General features: G+C 40.1%; 1 protein-coding gene, 1 long non-coding RNA gene and 1 other non-coding gene across 6 annotated transcripts in view; 2 read left to right on the top strand and 1 right to left on the bottom strand.

Moving 5' to 3' along the window:
* Positions 1-16,195: 16,195 nt before the first annotated feature.
* Positions 16,196-17,757, top strand: LOC118967796 (uncharacterized). Its single transcript, XR_005055023.2, has 3 exons — positions 16,196-16,641; positions 17,142-17,211; positions 17,601-17,757. It is a non-coding gene; the product is annotated as an uncharacterized lncRNA (long non-coding RNA).
* On the top strand, positions 16,869-17,002 carry LOC118967820 (small nucleolar RNA SNORA13). Its single transcript, XR_005055050.1, has one exon. It is a non-coding gene; the product is annotated as a small nucleolar RNA SNORA13 (small nucleolar RNA).
* A 330-nt stretch (positions 17,758-18,087) lies between the features above and the next one.
* Positions 18,088-25,497, bottom strand: part of EPB41L4A (erythrocyte membrane protein band 4.1 like 4A) — a 268,086-nt gene continuing 260,676 nt past the window's right edge. For 3 of the 4 annotated variants that reach the window (XM_073232972.1, XM_036995150.2, XM_036995148.2), the window contains 3 exons: positions 24,485-24,595; positions 23,393-23,474; positions 18,088-20,231 (listed from right to left, as the gene is read on the bottom strand). In XM_073232972.1, the coding sequence (XP_073089073.1) occupies positions 20,103-20,231; positions 23,393-23,474; positions 24,485-24,595 (322 nt within the window). In that variant the 3' untranslated portion in view covers positions 18,088-20,102. The other variant, XM_073232978.1, reaches the window with a different exon arrangement.

Below are 25,497 nucleotides of genomic sequence, written 5' to 3'. Positions count from 1 at the left end.
AGAATTCGTGCCTCATATCGAATTTACCAAGTATCATAATTCCTCCAGGTGGTAAAGATACCTCGAGACAAGTGCTGGGCATAGAAGCCACAGGGCATAAATCTGCAAAGAAGTAAAAAGCTAACCTTTTCAAACAATATGGCTTCTCTCTCACTTACCAACTTTACATTTCCCTGTATGGCCCCAGAAGATGACTGGTTAGCCAGAGACGGGTAAGATTCCTCAAGGGAGGAACAACCTAAGACAGGCACAGTCGCAGGGGGGCCATCAGGTGAGAAATTGGGGATCAACAGAGGTGAGGCTCAGAACCTCACCCCCCTGTTTTGAGAGAAATCTTCTGCATCCATGGATGTTTTATTGCCCTTGTCTAGCTTGGGTTAATACTTAGTCCATAGGCACACATCTGATCATCTACATTTGCCCTCTTACAGCACTAAACTATGTTTTCTACCTTTATCTTGTATCTACCTACCACTTCAGCATTTTATTAAAAATAAAAATAATAATAATAATAAAGGGAAAAATGTGGGATCCACATATAAATCAAGTATAAAAATCAAACGAATATTCATATTTGACCTGATTGTTTATAGTTCATAATGTGTGATCAAAACCGAAAGTTTCTGTGATGACTGCCCTTGTACTGTTCACCATGTAAGAATTTATTCACTATGTAAGAATTCGTTCACCATGTAAGAACTTGTTCGATATGCTTCCAAAGATTGGAGACTGACGAGAATTAGGCTTGAGATGGATTAATGATTGTACATTGAGCATTGACCCCCCTATACAGAATTTTATTGTTGTTAACAACCATTTGATCAATAAATATGAGAGATGCCCTCTCAAAAAAAAAATGCCTTCCTCACAATAAGATGAAAAAAATGTAAAAATAAATAAATAAATATATATATATATAAATGAATGAATGAAAGATATGGCAAAAATAAAAAAAAATTTTTTTAATCTCTTGAATATAAACATGAGCAACTTTTTCCTGAATGCATCTCCTTGAGCAAGGGAAACAAAAGAAAAAATGAACAAATGGGACTACATCAAGCTAAAAATCTTCTGTACAGCAAAGGACACCATCAGTAGAAGAACAAGGCATCCTTACAGTATGGGAGAATATATTTGTAATTGATATATCTGACAAGGCTTTAACATCCAAAATATATAGAGCTCACATGTCTCAACACCCAAAGAACAAATAACCCTGTTAAAAAATGGGAGGATGATATGAACAGACAATTCTCCAAAGAAGAAATTCAGATGGCCAACAGGCACCTGAAAAGATGCTCCACATCATTAATTGTCAGGGAAATGCAAATTAAAACTACAATGAGATATCACCTCATACCATTTAGGATGGCCACCATCCAAAAAGACTAGGAACAAGAAATGCTGGTGAGGATGCAGAGAAAGAGGAACTCTCCTACACTACTGATGGGAATGTAAGCTAGTTCAACCATTGTGGAAAGCAATATGGAGGTTCCTCAAAAAACTAAAAATAGAAACACCATTTAACCCAAGAATTCCACTCCTAGGAATTTACCCGAAGAAAACAAGATCCCAGATTCAAAAAGACATATGCACTCCTATGCAGCACTATTTACAATAGCCATGATATGGAAGCAACTTAAGTGTCCATCAATAAAAAAATGGATAAAGAATCTCTGGCACATATACACAATGGAATTCTATTCAGCCAAAAGAAGAAAACAAATACTACCATTTGCAACATGGATGGAGCTAGAGGGTATTATGTTCAGTGAAATAAGCCAGGCAGAGAAAGGCAAGTACCAAATGATTTCCCTCATTTGTGGAATTCAACAAGGAAGTAAAACTGAAGGAACAAAACAGCAGCAGACTCACAGACTCCAAGAAGGAACTGGTGGTTACCAAAGGGAACTGGTTGGGGAGGGTGGTTGGGGAGGGAGGGAGAAGGGGATTGAGGGGCATTATGATTAGTACACATGGTGTAGGGGGTTCATGGGAAAGACAGTGTAGCACAGAGAAGACAAGTAGTGACTCTGTTGCATCTTAAAACATTGATGGACAGTGACTTCAGTGGGTATGAGGGGGAAGACTTGATAATATGGGTGAATGTAGTAACCACAATATTTTTCATGTGAAACCTTTGTAAGAGTGTATATCAATGATACCTTTAAAAAAAAAGCCCTGGGTGGAGGGGGAAAAAACAACTTCTCGGGTGGAAAAGATGGCAGAGTAGGAAGGCAAGATGGAAACCTCCTCCCATATATACCCCAGGAAGCAACTATAGCAAATAAAACTAATCCTGACATTAACCTTAAAACTGTAGAAAAGGCCATTTACATGCAGTGAAGAGAGGACCACATTGAGAAGAGTAAAGGAGCAGAGCTACAGTCAGTCAGTACCCCAGCCATTCCCCCATCTGAGCCCACAGGCAGGAGGAAGAGGAATGGCCTGTGTGTGTGTTGGGGGGGTGGTAAGCATGCAGGATATCTGAACACTTAGCTCTAGAGATCTGCTCTGAGAAGATGAGTCCACATCGCATTGGGCTTTGGTGATTAAAGAGCTGGACACTAGGGAGAGTTGGAGCACTCTGGGAGGCTGAGGACTCCTGTTACTTGTAGAGGACAGGCATGTTCTATTGGGTCTGCTAAGACCCAACATAGAGACAGCAATTTAAAAGATTTACCAGCAATGGGAAGTGTGCCAGGGGAACAGGGGTTGGAGAGAGCTCTTTCTGGAGGAGAAAAGGCAGGCGGACAATGCTTCCCCAGACCTCCCTCAGGCCAACCAGTCAGGTGCTCACAGGAGTCAACACCAAATGCTCCATCTCCCTCAATGGTGGCTCAGCCCCACAGCACATCTCCCTGCAAGCCTACTCACCCAGCCCACTCATCCCACCAACAGTCAGACTTTGCTTCCTGGCATGCAGAGGGAGGCTTTTGCTGCTTTCCCAACCCTTCTTCAGCCCTACCAGTGGGGTGCCAGCACCTACCACTCCATCTCCCTCAATGATGGTTTAGCCCTATGTGGTGCTCTCTTGTGCACCCACCCCACCTTTCCCTCCCAGCCCAGCAGCAGCTGCTGTTTCTGCCCTACAGAAAGAGGGTGGCCCTACCCATAATGATCACAGGAGAAGAGCCTCCCACCACACAAACGTCACTCTGAAGTAGGCTGTCAGCTGCTGCTGACAGAGATCAGCCACTTCCCACAGGCAGACAGAAATGCAGCCCCACACACAGCCCACCAACAGCAACTACTGCTCCACTGATGAGCAAAGAGTCATGAGCTTCTGCGCACTCTGGATGCCTTCCTCATAAAGCCATTGTTCTCTAGGGCAGGAGGCATAGCAGATCTATCTAATGCAAAGAAGAAACACAGAAACTCAGACATAATGATGGGGCAGAGGAATATATTCTAAAAAAAAAAAGAGAGAGAAAGAACATGATAATACACCAGGAAGAGGACTAAATGAAACAGAGATTACCAATCTTGATAAAGATTTCAAAGTAACAGTCATAAAGATACTCCCTGACATGGGGGAAAGAATTAACAATCTCAGTGAGAACTTCAACAAAGATAGAAAATCTGAAAAAGAGCCACTCAGAGCTGAAGAAAACAATAACTGAAATGAAAAATACAAATGGAGGAAATGGAGACTGCTGGACTGAGGAAAGAATTAATGAGATGGAATATAGAGAATAGGAAAACAATCAAGTTGAGGGACCAAGAGATAAAAAACATTTTCTAAAAATCAGAAGATACTAAGAGAGCTGTGTGACAACTCCAAATGAATTAATATTTACATAACAGGAGTACCAGCAGGAGGAGAAAGAGACAGAGGAGTAGGAAGTCTCCCTGAACATATAATTGATAAAAACTTCCCCAATCTGGGAAAGGAAATAGACAGCCAGGTCCTAGAAGTGAAGACAGCTCCTAACAAAAGGAACCCCAGGAAGACAATATGAAGACATACAGTAATTAAAATGGTAAAGATTAAAGATACAGAGATAATCTTAGAAGAAGCAAGAGAGAGGCAGACAGTTAACAATAAGGAAAACTCCATAAGGATAACATACTTCTCAGCAGAACTTTACAGGTCAGAAGGGAGTAGCATGAAATATTTAATGTATTGAAAGGGAAGAACCTACAAACAAAAAATCCTCTACTCAGCAAGGCTGTCATTCAGAATTGAGGGAGAGATTAAAAGTTGCCCAGATAAACAAACGTTAAAAGAATTCATCATCACCAAACCAACCTTACAGGATATGTTAAAGGGACTTCTGTAGATGAAAAAGTTCTTAAACCTAAATATTTTTCATCAGTTAAAATAAACCTACAATAAAGGTAAAAGACCAATTACTTACTAAGCAAGAATAAAGTGAAAAAAAAGTAGTAAAATCCACTCTACAGAAAATCATTCAAGGGATACACAAAACATATAGGTTATGACATCTTATACATAAGGTGGGAAGGAGGAAGAATAAAAAAGTAGTACTTTTAGATTGTGTAATAGAGAAATCATCAACTTAATATAGACAATCATATATTTAGGAAACTATGAAAATCATGGTAACCACAAACCTAAAGCCTACCATGGATACAGAAAATATTTTTTTAAGAAATACAATAACAACACTAAAGAAAAACACCAAATAACAAGAGGAGAGAATGAGAGAGGAAGAAAGGAACAGAGAGGAACTACGAAACAACCAGAAAACAATAAAATGGCAATATGTACCTACCTATCAATAATTACCCCCAAATGTAAATGGACTAAATGCACCAATCAAAAGGCATAGGGTAGCAGAATGGATAAAGAAACAAGATCCATCTATATGCTGCCTATGAGAGAATCATTTCAGACCTAAAGACATACATAGACTGAAAGTGAAAAGATGGAAAAATATTTTATGCAAATAAAAGGAAGAAAAATGCAGGAGTAACAGTTACTTATATCATATAAAATAGACTTCAAAACAAAGAAAGTAACAAGAGGCAAAGACACACATTACATAATAATAAAGGGATCAATCCAACAAGAGGATATAACAATTATAAATATCTATGTGCCCAACATAGGAGCACCTAATATATCAAACAAATACTAATAGACCTATCAAAAAAAGAGAGAGAGGACACAAATAATCAAAATCAGAAATGAAAAGAAATTACAAAGGATACCATAGAAATACAAAGAATTATTAGAGAATTTTATGAAAAAATTATATGTCAATAAATTGGAAAACTTAAAAGAAATGAACAAATTCTTAGAAAAGTACATCCTTCCAAGACTAACCCAGGAGGAAACAAAATCTGAACAGACCAATTACCAGTAATGAAATTGAATTGGTAATCAAAAAACTCCAAACAAGCAAAATTCCAGGTACAGGTGGCTTCACAGCTGAATTCTACCAACCATTTAAAGAAGAGCTAATATCCATTCTTCTCAAAGTATTCCAAGAAATAGAAGAGTAGGGAATGCTTTCAAGCACATTCTATGAAGCCATCACTCTAATACCAAAAACAGAAAAAGACACTACAAAAAAAAAATTATAGACCAATATCCCTAAAGAACATAGATGCAAAAATCCTCACCAAAATATTAGCAAAATGAATTCAAAAATACATCAAAAGGATCATCCATCACAACCAAGTGGAATTTATTCCAGGGATGCAAGGATGGTAAAATATTTGTAAATCAATAAATATGATATGCCATATTAACAGAAGGAAGGACAAAAACATATCATCATCTCAACAGATACTGAAAAAGTATTTGACAAAATTCAACATTCATTCATGATAAAAACTCTCAACAAAATGTGTATAGAGGGAATATAACTCAACATCATAAAGGTCATATAAGACAAACATATAGCTAACAACATACTCAAGAGTGAAAAGCTCATAGCTTTTCCAAAAGATCAGGAACAAGACAAGGATGCCCTCGTTCACCACTTTTATTCAACATATGCCTGGAAGTCCTAGCAATGGCAATCAGACAAAGTAGAGATAAAAGGTATGCAAATTGGTAAAGAAGAAGTACAACTGTCACTATTTGGAGATGACATGTATTACCCATAGAAAATCCTAAAGACCCCACCAAAAAACTACTAGTACTAATAACTGAATTCACTAAAGATGCAGGATCCAAGATAAATATTCAGAAATCGACTGCATTCTTACATACTAAGAATGAACTTACAGAAAGAGAAATCAGGAAAACAATTCCATTTACAATTGCATCAAAAAGAATAAAATACATAGAAATAAACCTAACCAAGGAAGTGAAAGACCTTACCCTGAAAACTGTAAGACACTGATGAAAGAAATTAAAGTAGACACAAATAAATGGAAATCTATCTCAAGCTAATGGATAGGAAGAAGTAATATTATCAATATGGCCATCCTGCCCAAAGCAACATACAGATTCAGTGCAATTCCTATCAAAGTACCATTAGCATTTTCAAGTGAACTAAAGCAAAAAATCATATGGAACCACAAAAGACCACAAATAAGACAATTTTTTATACCATTATTAAGGTGTTATTGATATACACTCTTATTAAGGTTTCACATGATAAAACAATGTGGTTACTATATTCACCCATGTTATTGTGCTCCCCCTATACCCCAATACAGTTACTGCCCATCAGTGCAGTAAGATGCCACAGAGTCACTATTTGCCTTCTCTGTGCTACATTGTCTTCCCCATGATCCCCCCACACCATGTGTTCCAATTATAATACCCCTGAATACTCTTCTCCCTCCCTCCCCACCCATCCTCCCACATCCCTCCCCTTTGGAAACCGCTAGTCCCTTCTTGGAGTCTGTGAGTCTGTTGCTATTTTGTTCCTTCAGTTTTGCTTCATTGTTACACTCCACAAATGAGGGAAATCATTTGGTACTTGTCTTTCTCTGCCTGGCTTATTTCACTGAGCATAATATCCTCCAGCTCCATCCATGTTGTTGCAAATGGTAGGATTTGTTTCTTTTTTATGGCTAAATAGAATTCCAGTGTGTATGTGTACCACATCATCTTTATCCATTCATCTACTGATGGACACTTAGGTTGCTTCCATATCTTAGCTATTGTAAATAGTGCTGCAATAAACATAGGGGTGCATATGTCTTTTTGAATCTGAAAAATTATATTCTTTGGGTAAATTCCTAGGAGTGAGATTCCCGGGTCAAATGTTATTTCTCATTTCCCTGTATGGCCCCGGAAGATGACTGGTTAGCCAGAGATAGGTAAGATTCCTCAAGGGAGGAACAACCTAAGACAGGCACAGTCGCAGGGGGGCCATCAGGTGAGAGATTGGGGATCAACAGAGGTGAGGCTTAGAACCTCACCCCCCCTGTGTTGAGAGAAAGCTTCTGCATCCGTGGATGTTTTGCTGCCCTTTTCTAGCTTGGATTAACACATAGTCTACAGGCACACACCTGATCATCTACATTTGCTCTCTTACAACACTAAACTGTTTTCTACCTTTATCTTGCATCTACCTACCACTTCAGCATTTTATTAAAAAATAATAATAATAATAATAATAAAGGAATGTGGGATTCACATATAAATCAAGTATAAAAATCAAACGAATATTCATATTTGACCTGATTGTTTATAGTTCATAATGAGTGATCAAAACCGAAAGCTTTTGTGATGACTGCCCTTGTACTGTTCACCATGTAAGATCTTATTCACTATGTAAGAATTCGTTCACCATGTAAGAACTTGTTCGTTATGCTTCAGAAGATTGGAGACTGATGAGAATTAGGCTGGGGGTGGATTAATGATTGTGCATTGAGCATTGACTCCCCTATACAGAATTTTATTGTTGTTAACAACCATTTGATCAATAAATGTGAGAGATGCCCTCTCAAAAAAAAAATTAACAGAAAAAAAATGTTATTTATATTTTCAGTTTTTTGAGGAATCTCCATATTGCTTTCCAGAACAGTTGAACTAGCTTACATTCCCACCAACAATGTAGGAGAGTTCCCCTTTCTCCACATCCTCACCAGCATTTGTTGTTCTTAGTATTTTCGATATTGGCCATCCTAAGTGGTGTGAGGTGATATCTCATTGTGGTTTTTATTTGCATTTCCCTGATAATTAGTGATGTGGAGTACCTTTTCAGGTGCCTGTTGGCCATCTGAATTTCTTCTTTGGAGAATTGTCTGTTCATATCCTGCTCCCATTTCTTAATAGGGTTATTTGCTTTTTGGGTGTTGAAGCATGTGAGCTCTTCATATATTTTGGATGTTCACTTCTTGTTGGATATATCATTTACAAATATATTCTCCCATACTGTAGGGTGCCTTTTTATTCTGTTCATGGAGTCCTTTGCTGTACAGAAGCTTTTTAGTTTGATGTAGTCCCATGTGTTCATTTTTGCCTTTGTTTCCCTTGCTCGAGGAGATGCATTCAGAAAAAAGTTGCTTGTGTATATATTCAGGAGATTTTTGTCTATGTTATCTTCTAAGAGTTTAATGGTTTCATGACTTACATTCAGGACTTTGATCCATCTCGAGTTTACTTTTGTGTATGGGGTTAGACGATAATCCAGTTTCATTCTCTTGCATGTAGTTGTCCAGTTTTGCCAACACTAGCTGTTGAAGAGATAGTCATTTCCCCATTGTATGTCCATGGCTCCGTTAACGTTTATTAATTGACCATATATCCTTGGGTTTATATCTGGCTCTCTATTCTGTTCAATTGGTTTATGGGTCTGTTCTTGTGCCAGTACCAAATTGTCTTGTTTAATGTGGCTTTGTAGTAGAGTGTGGAGATGGGGGGCATAATCCCTCCATCTTTATTCTTCCTTCTCAGGATTGCTTTGGCTATTTGGGGTCTTTTGTGGTTCCACATGAATTTTACAACTATTTGTTCTAGTTCATTGAAGAATGCTGCTGGTATTTTGATAGGGATTGCATTGAATCTGTGGATTACATTGAATCTGTTGATTGATTTAGGCAGGATGGCCATTTTTACAGTATTAATTCTTTCTATCCATGAGCACGGGATGTGTTTCCATTTATTGGTATCTTCTTTAATTTCTCTCACAAGCGTCCTGTTGTTTTCAGAGTATAGGTCCTTCACTTCCTTCATTATGTCTATTCCTAGGTATTTTATTCCTTTTGATGCAATTGTCAATGGAATTGTTTTCCTGATTTCTCTTTCTGCTAGTTCATCATTACAGTCTAGGAATGCAACAGATTTCTGTTACTAATTTTGTATCCACAACTTTGCTGAATTCAGATATTAGATCTGGTAGTTTTGAAGTGGATTCTTTAGGGTTTTTTATGTACAATATCATGTCATCTGTAAACAGTGACAGTTTAACTTCTTCCTTACCAACCTGGATGCCTTTTATTTCTTTGTGTTGTCTGATTGCCATGGCGAGGTCCTCCAGAACTATGTTGAATAACAGTGGAGAGAGTGGGCATCCTTGTCTTGTTCCCAATCTTAAGGGAAAGGCTTTCAGCTTTTCACTGTTAAGTATGATGTTGGCTGTGGGTTTGTGATATATGGCCTTTATTATGTTGAGGTATTTGCCCTCTATACCCATTTTTTTGAGAGTTTTTATCATGAATGTTTGTTGAATTCTGTGAAATGCTTTTCTGGCATCTATGGAGATGGTGATGTGGTTTTTGTCCTTCTTTTTGTTTATGTGGTGGATGATGCTAATGGGTTTTCGAATATTGTACCATCCTTGCATCCCTGGAATAAATCCTACTTGTTCATGATGGATAATCTTATTGGTGTGTTTTTGAATGAGGTTTCCTAATATTTTGTTGAGGAATTTTTACCTATGTTTATCAGGGATATTGGTCTGTAATTTTCTTTTTTTGTGTTGTGTTTGCCTGGTTTTGGTATTAGGGTGATGCTGGCCTCATAGAATGAGTTTGGAAATATTCCCTCCTCTTTCACTTTTTGCAAAACTTTAAGGAGGATGGGTATTAGGTCTTCACTAAATGTTTGATAAAATTGAGCAGTGATGCTATCTGGTATAGGTGTTTCATTCTTAGGTAGTTTTTTGATTACCAATTCAATTTCGTTGCTAGCAATTGGTCTGTTCAGATTTTGTTTCTTTCTGGGTCAGCCTTGAAAGGTTGTATTTTTCTAGAAAGTTGTTCATTTCTTCTAGGTTATCCAGTTTGTTGGCATAGAATTTTTTTCATGGTATTCTCTAATAATTCTTTGTATTTCTTTGGTGTCCATAGTGATTTTTCCTTTCTCATTTCTGATTCTGTTTATGTGTGTAGACTCTCTTTTTCTCTAGATAAGTCTGGCTATGAGTTTAGTTATTTTGTTTATTTTCTCATAGAATGAGCTCCTGCTTTCTTTTATTGTTTCTATTGTTTTATTCTTCTTGATTTTATTTATTTCTGCTCTAACCTTTATTATGTCCCTCCTTCTACTGACTTTGGGTCTCATTTGTTCTTCTTTTTCTAGTTTCATTAATTGTGAATTTAGGGAGTTCATTTGGGATTGTTGTTCTTTCCTGAGGTAGGCCTGTATTGCAGTATACTTCCCTCTTAGCATGGCCTTTGTTGCTTCCCACAGATTTTGCAGTGTTGAATTCTTGTTGTCATTTATCTCCATATATTGCTTGATCTCTGTTTTTATTTGGTCATTGATTCACTGGTTATTTAGGAGCATGCTGTTAAGCCTCCATGTGTATGTGGGCTTTTTCCTTTTCTTTGCATAATTTATTTCTCGTTTCATACCTTTGTGGTCTGAGAAGCTGGTTGGTACAATTTCAATCTTTTTGTGGCCTAGTATATGATCTATTCTTCAAAATGTTCCATGTGCACTCAAGAAGAATGTGGATCCTGCTGCTTTTGGGTGGACAGTTCTGTAGATGTCTGTTAGGTCCATCTGTTCTAATGTGTTGTTCAATGCTTTTGTCTCCTTACTTATTTTCTGTGTGGTTGATCTGTCCTTTGGAGTGAGTAAAGTATTGAAGTCTCCTAGAATGAATACATTGCATTCTGTTTCCCCTCTTAATTCTGTTAGTATTTGTTTCACATATGTAGGTGCTCCTATATTGGGTGCGTAGATATTTATAATCATTGTATCCTCTTGTTGGATTGACCCCTTTATCATTATGTAATGTCCTTCTTTGTCTCTTGTTACTTTCTTTATTTTAAAGTCTATTTTGTCTGATGCAAGTACTGCAACACCATCTTTTCCTCCCTATTAGTTGCATGACATATCTTTTTCCATCCCTTCACTTTTAGTCTGTGTATGTCTTTGGGTTTGAAGTGAGTCTCTCGTAGGCAGCATATAGATGGGTTTTGTTTTTTTATCCATTCAATGACTCTATGTCTTTTGATTGGTGCATTCAGACCATTTACATTTAGGGTGATTATCAATAAGTATGTACTTATTGCCATTGCAGGCTGTAGATTCATGGTTACCAAAGGTTAGAAGTTAACTTCCTTAGTATCTAAGAGTCTAACTTAATTCACCTAGTATGCTATTACAAACACAATCTAAAGGTTCTTTCTTTTCCCCTCCTATTCTTCCTTCTCCATTCTTTATATATTAGGTATTATATTCTGTATTTTTTGTCTATCCCTTTTTATTACCTCTGGTGACAGCTGTTCAACCTTAGGAACACTTCCATCTATAGCAGTTCCTCCAAAATACACTGTTGATATGGTTTGTGGGAGGTAAATTCTCTGAGCTTTTGCTTATCTGGAAATTATTTAATCACTCCTGCAAATGTAAATGATAATCATGCTAGGTAGAGTATTCTTGGTTTGACATCCTTCTGTTTCATTGCATTAAATATATCATGCCACTCCCTTCTGGCCTGTAAGGTTTCTGCTGAGAAGTCTGATGATAGCCTGATGGGTTTTCCTTCGTATGTGATCTTATTTCTCTCTCTGGCTGCTTTTAATAATCTGTCCTTATACTTGATCTTTGCCATTTTAATTACTATATGTCTTGCTGTTGTTCTCCTTGGGTCCCTTGTGTTGGGAGATCTGTGTACCTCCATGGCCTGAGAGACTATCTCCTTCCCCAGATTCAGAAAGTTTTCAGCAATTACTTCCTCAAAGACACTTTCTATCCCTTTTTCTCTCTCTTCTTCTTCTGGTACCCCTATCATATATATATTGTTTTTTTTTGGATTGGTCACACAGTTCTCTCAATATTCTTTCATTTTTAGAGATCCTTTTTTATCTCTGTATTCTTAGTATTCCTCTTCTGTAATTTCTATTTCATTTATCATCTCCTCTACCATATCTAATATCTAATCTGCTTTTAATATCCTCCATTCTGTTCCTCAATGATTATATCTCTGTCCTAAATTCTTTCCTGAGTTCTTGAATATTTTTCTGTATCTCCAGAAGAATGTTTATGATTTTATTTTGAAATCTTTTTCACTAAGATTTATTAATTCAGTTTCACTCGATAGTTTTTCTGGTGTTGAGATTTTGTTTTGAACCAGGTTCCTTTGATGTTTCATATTTGCCTGTGGCGCCCTCTAGTGCCCAGAAGCTCTACTCCCTGGAGCTGCTCAGCCCCTGGAGCAATGTCGGGGGTTGTAGGGGAGTGGTACTGGTGCCTGGGGGGAGGTAAGAGCTGTTTCCTGCTTCCCAGCTGCTATGCCTGTCTCCACTGCCAGAACCATTGGGCCAAACACACAGGTGTAAGCCCCTATGCTTTATGTTTGTAGCTGCCATAGGTGGGGCTTCCCTCTGGCTTGCCTGACACCAGAGCAGGGGCTGCTGGTTTGCGAGGCAGGTGCAGCCTCACCAGGAGGAAGGCACTGCAGGCTGCATATCATGGTGGAGGGGCCTTGGAGCTGCACAGTCAGCCAGGGGAATGGAGTGTTTGAAGATAATTTAAATTCCCAACCTGCTGGACAGATTGCACTGGACAATTTTGTCTACCTGTCCTTTCTCCTGAGCAGTAAGCTCTGTGAAATCCTTGCCACTTTAGCATCCCTCTTGCTTTTAGGAAGTCTCTCAGACTGCCCACCCAGATCAGCTGGATATGAATCCTTGTTTTCCACAAGAAGCTGGAATCTCAGTCTCTCTAGATATACTGACTGTCTTAGCTTTCCAACCCCACTAATCACCAGAGTGTCATACAGTGTAAGTTCATGCTCCTTGTACAGATTTCCAGGGCTAGGTGTTCAGCAGTCCCATACCTCCACTCCCTCGCCACTCTGTTTCTCTTCCTCCCGAGAGCTGGGGTTGGGAAAGGGCTTGCATCCTGCTGGATCATGGCTTTGGTACGTTACCCTTTTCCCTGAGGTCTGCTCTTTCCTCCAGGTGTGTGCAGTCTGGTGCAGCCTTCTTTCCTGTTGCTCTTTCAGGATTAGTCGTATTAATTATATTTTTATATTATATGTGGTTTTAAGAGGAGGTTTCTGTCTCACCTCTCACACTGCTATCTTTAATCCTCCAAGCAAGGCAATCTTGAGAGAAGAACAAAGCTGCAGGGATTACGCTCCCTGACTTCAAGCTCTTCTACAAAACTACAGTAATGAAAATAATTTGGGACTGGCACAAGAAAATACCCAAAGATCAATGGAACAGAATAGAGAGCCCAGAACTAAACCTATGTATACATGTTCAATTAATATACGATAAAGGAATCATGAATATACAATGGGAAAAAGGCAGTCTATTCAATAAATGTTGTTGGGAAAACTGGACAGCTATATGCAAGAGAATGAAACCGGATTATTGTCTAACTCCATAAACAAAAGTAAACTCAAAATGGATGAAAGACCCAAATATAAGACATGAAATCATAAAACTCTCAGAAAAAAACAGAAGCAAAAATCTCCTGAACATAAGCACAGGCAATTTTTTTCTGGACATGTCTCCCCAGGCAAGGGAAACAAAATAAAAAATGAACAAGTGGGACTACGTCAAACTAAAAAGCTTTTGTACAGCATAGGATACCAAAACAAAACATACAGTGTTGGAGAATATATTCATAAATGTTTTATCCAATATAGGATTAACATCCAAAATAAAGAACTCATACGACTCAACACCAAAGAAAAATAATCCAATTAAAAAATGGGTGGAGGACCTGAACAGACATTTTTTTGAAGAAATACAGATGGCCAACAGGCACATGAAAAGATGCTAACCTTTGCAAACAATATGGCTTCTCTCTCACTTACCAACTTTACATTTCCCTGTATGGCCCCGGAAGATGACTGGTTAGCCAGAGATGGGTAAGATTCCTCAAGGGAGGAACAACCTAAGACAGGCACAGTCGCAGGGGGGCCATCAGGTGAGAATTTGGGGATCAACAGAGGTGAGGCTCAGAACCTCACCCCCCCTGCTTTGAGAGAAATCTTCTGCATCCGTGGATGTCTTGCTGCCCTTGTCTATCCTGGATTAATACTTAGTCCACAGGCACACACCTGATCATCTGATCATCTACATTTGCCTTCTTACAGCACTAAACTATGTTTTCTACCTTTATCTTGCATCTACCTACCACTTCAGCATTTTATTAAAAATAAAAATAATAATAATAATAGGAGAAATGTGGGATCAACATATAAATCAAGTACAAAAATCAAACGAATATTCCTTTAAAAGAGGAACCTTGGGCAGAGAGGTGGTCATTTACCTAAGAGAACACGTGTCAGAGCTGAATCTAAACCTAGGCCTGCTGGCTGCTCCAGCCCAAGGAAATTTCCTCTCTCTGACTTTCCTTAGTAAAAAAGACTGAGGTTTGTTACAACCCCTACTCTGTATCCTTCAACGTCTTTAACACTCTTAGAGGCTCTTCCTTCCCCAGCCTTTCTCCCTACGAAGACGTTACAGTGACTTCCTAATTAAAGTCTTAGAGTCATTTATCTTCCTGTGAACATTACACGTTCCGTCCTTCCGTATGTGTCCACCGCCCCCAAGGCGATGTTACCATTCAGGCTCTTCCTCATGTGATGACCATCGGGCTGTGGGCTTGCATGTCCCTTTTTTCTTTTTCATTCCCTTTCGTTTCCTTTCTTTCTTGCTTCCTTCCTTTCAGCACAGTAAACTTCAGACAGACAGAAATGTGCTGGACGCAGTCTCTGAGCCTGCTAGGACTTACAGGCGCAAGGAGATGCAGTTGTTACGCAGCCCATCTCACTGGGTCGCTAACCCTTCAATGAGTTATGGTTATCAGGCAAAAAGCCAATTAAAAACCTGTGATTTATTTCTGCGGTAGTAATTAATTCTAAAATGTCAGCATTAAACCCCAACTCCTGCCACAGGTACAAAGCCCTAAGCGATTTACCCCTGCCTGTCTTTCCGCTGCGTTTTCTGCCACTCTGCACCTCTCCGGGAGCTCCAGCCACAAGGGCCAATCCTGCCTCGCAGCACTGACAATGTGACTAGTCTGTATTGAAATGTGCTGTAAATATAAATATGCACCAGACTTTTAAGACTTAGTAGGAATAAAAGGTCGCAAAATATATCATTAATAATTTTATATTGATTACCTGTTGAAGTACTATTTAGCACAGGTAGAGTTACTTTTGAAATTAACTTGTTCCTTTTCACTTTTACATGTGGCATTTCAAAAATTTTAAGATGACATTTGTAGTTCACACTCTATTTCTATTGGAAAATAGAATTTCTATGCTATTTCTATCCCTTCATGTTCTTTTGTTTCCATCTTGGTCCCTAACACTTTCTGGACTTGGGGCGCCCATGTTACCTGTTCAGTGTCTTTCTCGCCCAACTAGGATGAAGGCAGGAAACTTGTCTCGGGCACACCTGATTCCCAGGCACCGGGGACGGAGCCCGAGGCCAAGTAAGTGCTCAGGAGCTTTTGAGCGGAGGACCTCCCTCTTCCTCGTTGGGAGACGCTGAGCTCCGTCAGTCCTTCCCCAGAGCGCGAGGTCTCCGGTCCTTAGGGCTACACCCGCAGCTCCGCGCGGGCCAGGGCGCTCGACCTCGGAAGGCGGGCGGACGGGTATCCGCCCTTGACTAAGCCCCCTCTCCGCGCAGAGAGCTGGTCGCACACGGCAAGGAACTCGGGGCGACCCCTCCGCCCTCAGTCATCTCTCCCTGTTGGAGACCCGCCCCGCGGCCAGTCGCCGGGCACTTCGCCCTCCCGCCACACGGTGGCGTCTCCTGAGGGCGCGGCGGCCGGTGGTACAGTCCGTTCTCCCCGCGCCCCTCGCGCAGTGGGCCCTCCCAGGCGTAGAAAAGCATTGTGGGCGGGCCGCGCAGCCTCTCCCGCCGCCGCGCGCTGCAGCGCTGCTCTACCCCGTGGGCCCTTCCGGCCAGGGGCTCGCAGCAGCCCTGGGAATGGCGCGCGGCGCCCGGACTCTGAATGCGTGGAGGGCAGCGGCCTGGCCTGCCTTCAGCCGCCTTGTCCATGGGAGCCCAGAAGGCCCCGAAGCGGCCCGGTCCGCGTTCTCTGGCCAGGAAATGGGCAGATTGACTTGAGCGCGTTTGAGTTTTCGGCCATCGGCAGTGTGCCACGGAGTTTTTAATACAAGCGGGGATTTCTTTCTTGGAAAGGGAAGGCTGTCAAATGCATGTGCGCCTAGCCTGTCACAGTGACGTCAACGTAGAAGTAAAATGCCATTTAAGGTTTAAGTCTTGGTAACTGTTTCAAGGTGCACAACTTGGCCGAAATCGAATGAGCATCACTAACTGAAGGTGAGTTTTCATGTCAGTGCAAAAAGACCAGTTGCCTCGAAATTAAAAAATTTTAACCATCTAAAATACTGTAGTTTTCATTATCTAGTCAGGATTTAGAAATATAAATCTAGAGCTGGTGGCAATCGTTCCCCTTCCAACTGTAATCAACAATTTATCTCAGCCAGTCGATTTAGGGTCAGAAACTTTGTGTCGTAAATACAGCAGTCCATTCGTGGTTTTCTCGTAGCCTTTGTGTTGCCCGTTCACTTTTGGACACTAGTGAATGCGGTGTCAAAAAAGGCATAAACTAAGCACTTCGCAGCCTTTTCCTGCCCATGAATTTGATATCATTGGTGTAGGCGCTGCATAAGTAACAGCTTAACATGCTCATGGTTTTACATGTGTGATCTTGAGTGTGCTCACATTCAGTGTACAGTTAACCGATTTTAACTAATTTTCATCTTGAGTGTGCTCACATTCAGTGTACAGTTAACCGATTTTAACTAATTTTCATTCAGGTGAAAGGTGGATATCTGAAGCAGACTGCTGCTTGCCAAACATTACCTGGGAGCACAAAAATGACCTAAGGTAGCGTATACTGAACTAGAAGTTCTGTCAAAGTAGTTATTTGTAACACACATTTTATCTTTCTAGATGGGGGTGCCTGCTCTAGAGGGTATTTAGTTGTTAATGGTTCATTGGTACAGCACTACTACATCTGTAGTTATCAGGAAATGGGATAATCTGTTCCAGCTTATTTTTGAACTCTTTAACAATACATGGTTCATGTGTGGTGGCTAAATTTTAAAAAACTACTTGCCAAGTCTTAGGCATATCTTGTGTTGACACTTAAAGCTATGTCGAAACGGCATAACAATGCAACATAGAATTTTGTACTTAGAGTTTATTTATGAAGTTCATAAAATATAAGGCATGTTAATACTTGCTTGTCAAATTGGGTGCTTTTTTTCTTTTAGGATGTCCTTGGTGAGGAATTTGAAAGATTCATCTTCGCAAGGGTTGCTTGGATTATTTAAAATACCCAGGAGCCTGAAGGGTGCTAAGATTCTGGACAGTCTGTAAACGTGCATTTAAAACTGTGGGGCTATAAATAAATATTTTGATGTGCTTTGAGGTTTTCCTATTAAGTGCTTAATTGCCAGAAATCAATTCTTTCACTGAAAGATCAAAAGGAGGGTTCTCTTCCCCAACTTTCAAAATTGTGGAGTCAGCAATTGAGATGAATATATTCAGTACTGTCAGTAACTGATAGCCTTATGAAGTAAAGGCTGCTTGTGCTAGGCCCAAAGAAGTGCTTTCATTCAATGTCTCATGCATGATGCGCTGAGCTAGACTACATTTCTAGGTCTTAAGTGTGCTTGCCACTTTTTGTTGTTTTTGCTAGATTGTAAGCTTACGGTCAGCATATCTTTTGCCCTCAATTAGGAAAGAACAAATAGTGTGTTCAGGCATTCAAAGAATTTATTGAAAGCACTGAATTGGGAGCTAGGAACACAATGGTAATAAGCAAAATACAGTTCCTGCCTTTGGAAGCTTAGAATTGAACGGAGGAAATGTCACAAATGTAAAACTTTTGTTGAGACATGTCCCATGCATGGTAGGATTTGACCAAGTCAGGGAAACCTGGAAAAGCAGTTGAGACTAAGGGTAGGTATCAATTTTGCAAGGCAAAGTTCGGGGAATGGTATGTGCCAAGGCCTCGGGCTAGAAAAAAGGGTTATGGCCATAAATCCAGACTCGGTGACAGTGATAGCTGCTTCCCCTCTGAAGTGCCCTCAATTCAGACAAGAGTTGAGTGCTTATTGAGGCTGAAGGTGGCAGTTATGGAAGCTGGGGGTGTTACGATGAGAACAGGTCAGAGGCCAAACCATTTAAGGCTATTTAAAGCAAAAGGAAATCCCTAACAAATTCATGCAAGAAATGTAATACAGGTTAGCCATTTGGAGGCTACTGCGGTTGTCTAGGCAAGAGATGACCACCCTGGACCAGGGTGAGTAAAATTAATGAAGAGAGCTAGTTAAACTAAGCAGGGTTTGGAAGTGGGGAGGTGTCCGCAGTGACTGCTTTGTGAGTAGTCCCAGCCGTAATGCTCCTAAATGCAGCTGGGGAGCAGCATTTTAAGCTAGTTGAATTGGCATCACCTTTCAGAGATCTAAGTTGGCAGAACACTGGTCCATAGTCTAAGCTATAGAAATAAACCCTAAATCCATGAGCATAAATGTGATGAAACTCTGATAATTAACTGGTGAGGTAGAATAGCATAAGCAAAGAATGGTCAGAATATTTTTTTTTTAAATGCTGCATTAAAGGAGCAAGAAAATGTTGCAAGGCAGTCTAAGTTACCGTAGGCATTTGGTGATGTGAAGGTGATTGCAGCGAGGTCTGCTTCAGTGGAGCAGTGGGGGAGAATATACTAGGGATCAGTTAACAGATCAGATGGATTAACAGCAGAATATTGACTACCAATAATCCAAGAAACTTGGAAAGTGGTAAAAGGTAGCTGGAAGGGGGTTCATGGTGGTGAAAGTTGGCTGGTTGGCTTTTTTAGGTGTGTCTCAAAAGTTTAAAACCAAGTGGCAAAGATACCTAAGAGGGAGCGGGAGAATATTTTGATAGAAGGGAGAGCCAGGGACAAGAAGGCCAAAGGAGGTGATGCCAAGACACAGGTGGGGGGACAGGACAAGAGGAAGGATTTGGGTGGATGGCCACTGTGGAAAGCTTTGTGAAGTAATGGGAAGATGAAAAGTCCAGTGTATTTCCATTTTCCCTATTAATAGGGAAAATAAAAAAGCTCTTCACAGAGAGGAGAGGTCAGAAGTCACCAGGAAGGAAAAAGGGACCATTTGAGGTTGAGGATCATGGATTTATAAACAGGTCAACTGAAATACACATAACCACCTTTTCTTTCTGAAAACTAAACATTACAAATTAAAAGCAACACTTAAAAAGTTTTTACATTTGTAAATAACCAGTGGAACTTAATGCCACAAAATACAGTGTTAAAAGAACATTTATATGGATAAAAATATCTGCAGTCTGAAAGTGATGCCTCAGTTCACGTGTGCACAAGTTGAGATCAACTAGAGCTGGGAAGAACTTTTCCATCCCCCTTGGTACGCTGTTGCACAGCCAACCAGCTGCAGCCCAGGATTCCAGAACTTTGATCAGAAGCATCTGGTCTTGGTTGTGGTGGACCCGAGACAGTTGGGGTTTCCAGGAAGGAATATTCGGCATCAAATGAATGAGCTTTTACAAGACTGCTGTCCTTCCAGTTACAAATAAAAAGGCCTGTTGGCACAGATGTGCTGTACTTCAACCTTTAAAAGATACAACACTAAATTACTTTCTTCTGAAGAAAACACTTGAGCAGGTCCAAGATACTTGAATAATTAAAATTCACAGTTTCAAATTCACACACACCCTTCCCACCCCCCATACCAAACCCTTTTGCACTGGGATCAAGTCTCTATCTTGAGGCGTGAAGCTTGGATAGTTTTTACTGTTTTTGCTGTGTGTTTTCCAGCCAGATTGCTTGTTGATGTCTGAGTCTTTTCTTCAATCAGGCTATCTTTAGACCCATTTTTTCTCTAGAACAAAATATATTCAAAAAATAAAGGAAGATTCAGAGATGGAAATACAGCCAAATCTATTTTATTAATAAGATTTAAGACATCAATTACCAAAATTGAGAGGTTCATAATATCAAAAGCTGTTCAACAAAAACTCCCTCTACTTCCTCTACTTAGTTGACCATAACATAAAGATTGTGTTTAAATCTTTTAAATGTAAAGCAGTTAATCTGACAGTTACATGCATAGTACATTTTGTGAAGATGAGGCATGAATATCAACACTACCCCAATTCAGTAATATGTCCTTGGCAGTCATTCCTAAACTAGGCTCTCAGGCCTCCCACTTTTCCAAGGTGGGGCAGAGAGGTGAAGGTAAGTATAAGCAGGCCAGGCCACTGCCAGAACTCTGGCACCAGGGTAGAACTATGAGATTTTTCCTGCTTTCCCACGACACTTAAGTCCTTTCTCCATAATGCAACAACCAGATCAATGGTTTTCTTTGGCAGACAGAATAAAATCCAAACTCTTCCCCATGGCCTCTAAGACCCTATGTTACCTGCCCTCCTTCCCCCTCACTGCTCAGACCACACTGGTCTTTGGGCTCTGCGAACACCCAGGCCCTTTCCAGGCAGCATTTGTTCCCCTCATACCCTGCTCCCCGCAATACTCCCCCTGACCCATGCTCTTCACAGCGCACATGGCTGGCTCCTCACCTGCAAGGTTTCAGCCTTACAAGTCACTTGGGGTGGCCTCTGACCATCCTATCAAAAGTGAAGTCACCTGCCAATTTTCTAACTCCAGACTTTGCTTCATCATAATACCTAATTTTTTTTAACTGTTCTGCCTGTTTGTTTACTTGTATGTGTTATATGTCTAGGCCAGGAATCCACAAACATTTTCAGTAAAGGGCCACATTGTGGACTACTTTCTGTTTGTATTGCATATTCTTTTTTTTTAAACAACCTTTAAAAATGGAAAAACCATTATTAACTCCTGGGCTGGACAAAAACAGCAGCAGACTAGATTTAGTCCAAATGCTATAGTTTGCTAACTGCCCATACCCAGTGCCTGTCATTCCTCAGATGTGCTCACAAGATACTTGTTGGATCCAAAATCAGAGGGAAGCTTAGAATCAGTGTCATTAATCAAAAGGTGTAAGTCAGTGGTTCTTGTGTACCTATGGCCTGTTCTCACTTTGCAGCAAAGTGAGAGCTGTTATTGCAACACTTAATGTGTATAATTTTTTGATATTCCTAAGTGACGTTGATTAGGGAGTCTAGAGCAGTTGACAAAAATACAGTAAAATAACAACATTTCTAATTGTACTCAAAGCAACTTGAATTTAAGACAAAAAAAAAAAGCTCTGAAAAATAACTGTTAATTGTAACGGGAACCCTAAAAGGTAGGTAGGCTATTTACATTGCACAGAGATTGAGGCTTAGAAATTACACAATTTGCTCATAGTAACACAAATGATATGTGGAGACAAGGAGACAAAAATGCAGGTCATTCTGAAAGCAAAGCTTAAACTACTATTCATGAATGTAATTTTCTTAAAGTGCTATTGACTTGCAACAAATTGTTTGGACAACCTATTAGCTCACCCAGATTTACCTATAAAAATTATGCAGGTTTTAATGGAAGTTGTGGCTAACCACCCAGATCTTTGTTCAAGACTGAGTCATTGATTCCCCCACTTGTTGGCTGCCTACAATTCAAAACTGAGCCCCTCCCCAGGAACTGCCCTAGGCTGAAGAGAGCTGCTCACCCAAGGTCTTCCCCACTCCCAGGGGCACCCTTTATCCAGTGACTCACTACATGGTGAGTGAGTGTGTAAAGCCCAACCCCCTCATCTCCAGGTGGGCTGGATGGAAGGGCCATCTCAGCTCCAAAGCTGCCCATGGAATCAGCTGATCCCTTTATTGTGACTATCCTTCCAGTTAGGCTCTTGCCTATCTTTCACTTCCCAACAATAGAAGATCCTAAGAGTGCTTCCTAATAAACTTCCTTCACATAAACCTCCATCTCAGAGTCTTTTCCTAGGGAACCCAACTTAAGTTAGCAAGGCTCTTTCTGTCCTTGCTCAAGTCATTGACAAAATAAATCAAAACAAACCAAGGGCATGATGGATACTGCTGGCATTAGTGTTCTTAGGCTGTCCATGAACTCCCTGGATTTATACACAGAATGGTATATGTGCTTACATGCATTTTTATGGGAGGGAGGGAGTACTTATAATGCTTTTCAAAGGGATCCACTATCCAAAAAAGATGGAAAACAACAACACTGCCAGTAGGCTGTTTCTGAGCCACTGTACATTGATTATAAACAACTTGATTTTTAGAGTGGTTATTTAGCCAGACACAATGATCTTATATAGCCTACATCTTTCTGTCTTAAAAAAACATACCAGGAGAGGCTGTCATGCACCCTGCCAAAAATATGTCTGGTCCAGTGCTCCCCTGATAAATCTATGCCAGCTAAGAGTTAAGTTGATTTTGTCAAGGCAGCTAGATGCTTTTCTGTGTCCTTCAATTCTTTTAGCCACATTTTTTAAGCATTTTCACAACAAAAGCAACTCTTTGGTGGAAGACAAATAAAACAGGACTTGAGTACTTCTGTCTGCCTTAAGTTAACAATAGAACATCTGCCTCCTATGAATCTACCACTTTCTCCTTGTTTCTCTGGCTTAAAAGATATCTACAAGTATTTTTTTAAATTATTGAAGCCATTCTTTATTTATCCTGGCTCCAAACAATCTTACAGACATCATCATCCTTGGTTTTGCCCCAGGCCTCAGATCATTTTTTATTTATTTTTTATTTTGGTATCATTAATAAACAATTACATGAGCAACACTGTGGTTACTAGACCCCCCCTTCATCAAGTCCCCGCCTCAGATCACTTTGGAGCTTGCACTACCTCTGGCTCTCCCTCAGAGTGTGCGGCTGACACTTCCCATGGTGGGCCCCGTCTTGCTCATGAACCCCTCCTTTCTTCTCTTTCCATGTTTCGCACATGTTCTTTTAAAATACAGGTTTTAATGGAAGTTGTGTCTCTAAGAATCTTAGAGAAGTTAAAGACTCATCACCGTACCTCCCCAAAAGGGCTTTCAGGGAAATGCTTCTCAAAACTATCATCAGTACAACACTTTCTTACAATCCTATCATTACCAACCTGGTGAACTGTGGCGCCGCCAGAGCCCCGGGCATCGGAAGAGCGCGTCACGGGAAGCGGGGGCACGAGGCCCGCTTCTGAACTGCAAAGAGTAGGTTTCAGAATGAACGACTGAGACAGTCCCTGCAGCCAGAACCTGTGTTGGGAGAGCGCTACGGCAGAGAGAACATGTTTCCTGCACCTCTGTATTCCCTCTAGGGCCTCCCACAGTGCTACACAGAGAAGCGCTTAAAAAATGTTTCTGAATTAAATCGGATAGGTTAAGTAACTTGCCAAAAATCACAGTAAATATTTAGAAAAACCAAGAATAAAACACAGGTATGGTTTCCATGTGCTTTCCTTACTGGGACATGGTGTATAAATGGCTTTTTAAATTGTTCCTAGAGAAACATGTTTTGGCCGTCTACTTCTTAGACAGGCATGATCCACATTTTACAAACAAAACAAAACCTGGCCTCCCTCCACTGGGCTAACCTACCTTCTAATTTATTAATATTTATCAAAGTTTGGAGCCTTAATTCTGAGTTTAATGGTGCACATTTCTAACCAACAATACTATGTACAGGAATTTCCATGATAATAGTACTTTTACTAATGGATGCATAATGATTTCATTAACATTAATTTAAAACATACACCTATTATGGGATTTGGTTCTTTCCTCACAAGAAAAATAAACACAAACTGCAATCTATGTTATTTAATGTCGTAGGAGACAAAATGCCATCAGATCATAAACTCATGCCAACTTCTCTCAAATATGGATGTGCTATTCACAATAGAATACTAGCTCATGTGTTGTTTTTTCTTCTAAAAGCTTCAGTGCATAGCTTGGAAATGCCATGATTCATCCTAAGTATGGTCTAGAGCTGCTCCATCCAAGAAGTAGCTGCTAGCCACCCATGACTACTTACATTTAAATTAATTAAAATTAATAATTTAAAGCTTTTAGTTTCTCGGGTCACACTAGTCACACTTCAGATACTCAGTAGCTGCCACAGATAGAGAACATTTCATCGCTGCGGAACGTTCTATCGTACCGTGCTGCCCTGAGGCCGCGAGGGCGGCGGGGGACCCAGGCTGCCTACTTACTTCACCTCCGAGAGAACGGATCGCTCGCCGTCTGAACACTGGGACCTGCGATACTGGCGGTGACTTCGCGGCGAATGGGAATGCCGGATGCGGACTGGGTCACCTTGCGTCCTGCACAAGCAACCGAAACACGTGCAAACAAACAGCATAAGCCAGAACAGGGTAACTTGGACTTTTCTTAATATTGAAACTGCAAAGGACTAATAACTGAGAGTTTTAAAAAGAATTTGATTCCTCTAAATTTGGAAAGTCTAAGTGGCTTAAATTTCACTAGCTAACAGTAGAAAACTGCTTCCTTGACCACACATTCATGTATGGGCTCTTCCTGGATTTTTGTATGTGTGTGTGTGTGTGTATGCGTATTTTTTTTTTACTACCAAATTTTCATGAAACTATTCCCTATAGTTTACAAATTCTCTCCATAAATTTGGAAGAACAAAAATCTACACTGTAGACAAAATGGCATTCCTACCAGAAAAAGTTGGTCATTCTCCTAGCTACTAACTAACCTGTCATTAAGAATTCAATCTTTGGCCTAAAGATGAGGGGTGGGTGTGGAGGTGCGGAGAGTATGTATCAACCTGCGATTTGACCAGACTGGGAAGAAAGCATGGGTTACAGAGGGAAACAGAGCAGTGACGTAGGGTCTCACTTTCTCTCAACCAGTTACAGCGCGGCAGGAAACAGAGTAGGTAGGTCGTCTTATGCTGTATCCTACACTGAGCCGGGATCAGGGAATCTGTTATGCTTGAAAGAGGCATCAGTGACTCGAGCTTATATGACAGGGTTCTATGACCAGCATAATTCTCTTGCTGTTAAAATAATGAATAAAAAGAAACTTTGGTACCTATCAATACGTATCTCAAAAAAATAATTTCCAATTTAAAACACATTAGTCATCAAAAGCCCCTTTGACCTATCACATACAAATAGGCAGTTTGTAGAATGACATTGTACTACAGAATAAAATTAGCTTTAACACACTTTTTTCTACCTCTTTCCCTATATTTTTA

Source organism: Manis javanica, chromosome 1, assembly GCF_040802235.1.
Source record: "Manis javanica isolate MJ-LG chromosome 1, MJ_LKY, whole genome shotgun sequence".
Classification (NCBI taxonomy): domain Eukaryota; kingdom Metazoa; phylum Chordata; class Mammalia; order Pholidota; family Manidae; genus Manis; species Manis javanica.
The sequence above is the reverse complement of the archived record's forward strand: the minus strand, read 5'-3'. Positions and strand labels throughout refer to the sequence as shown.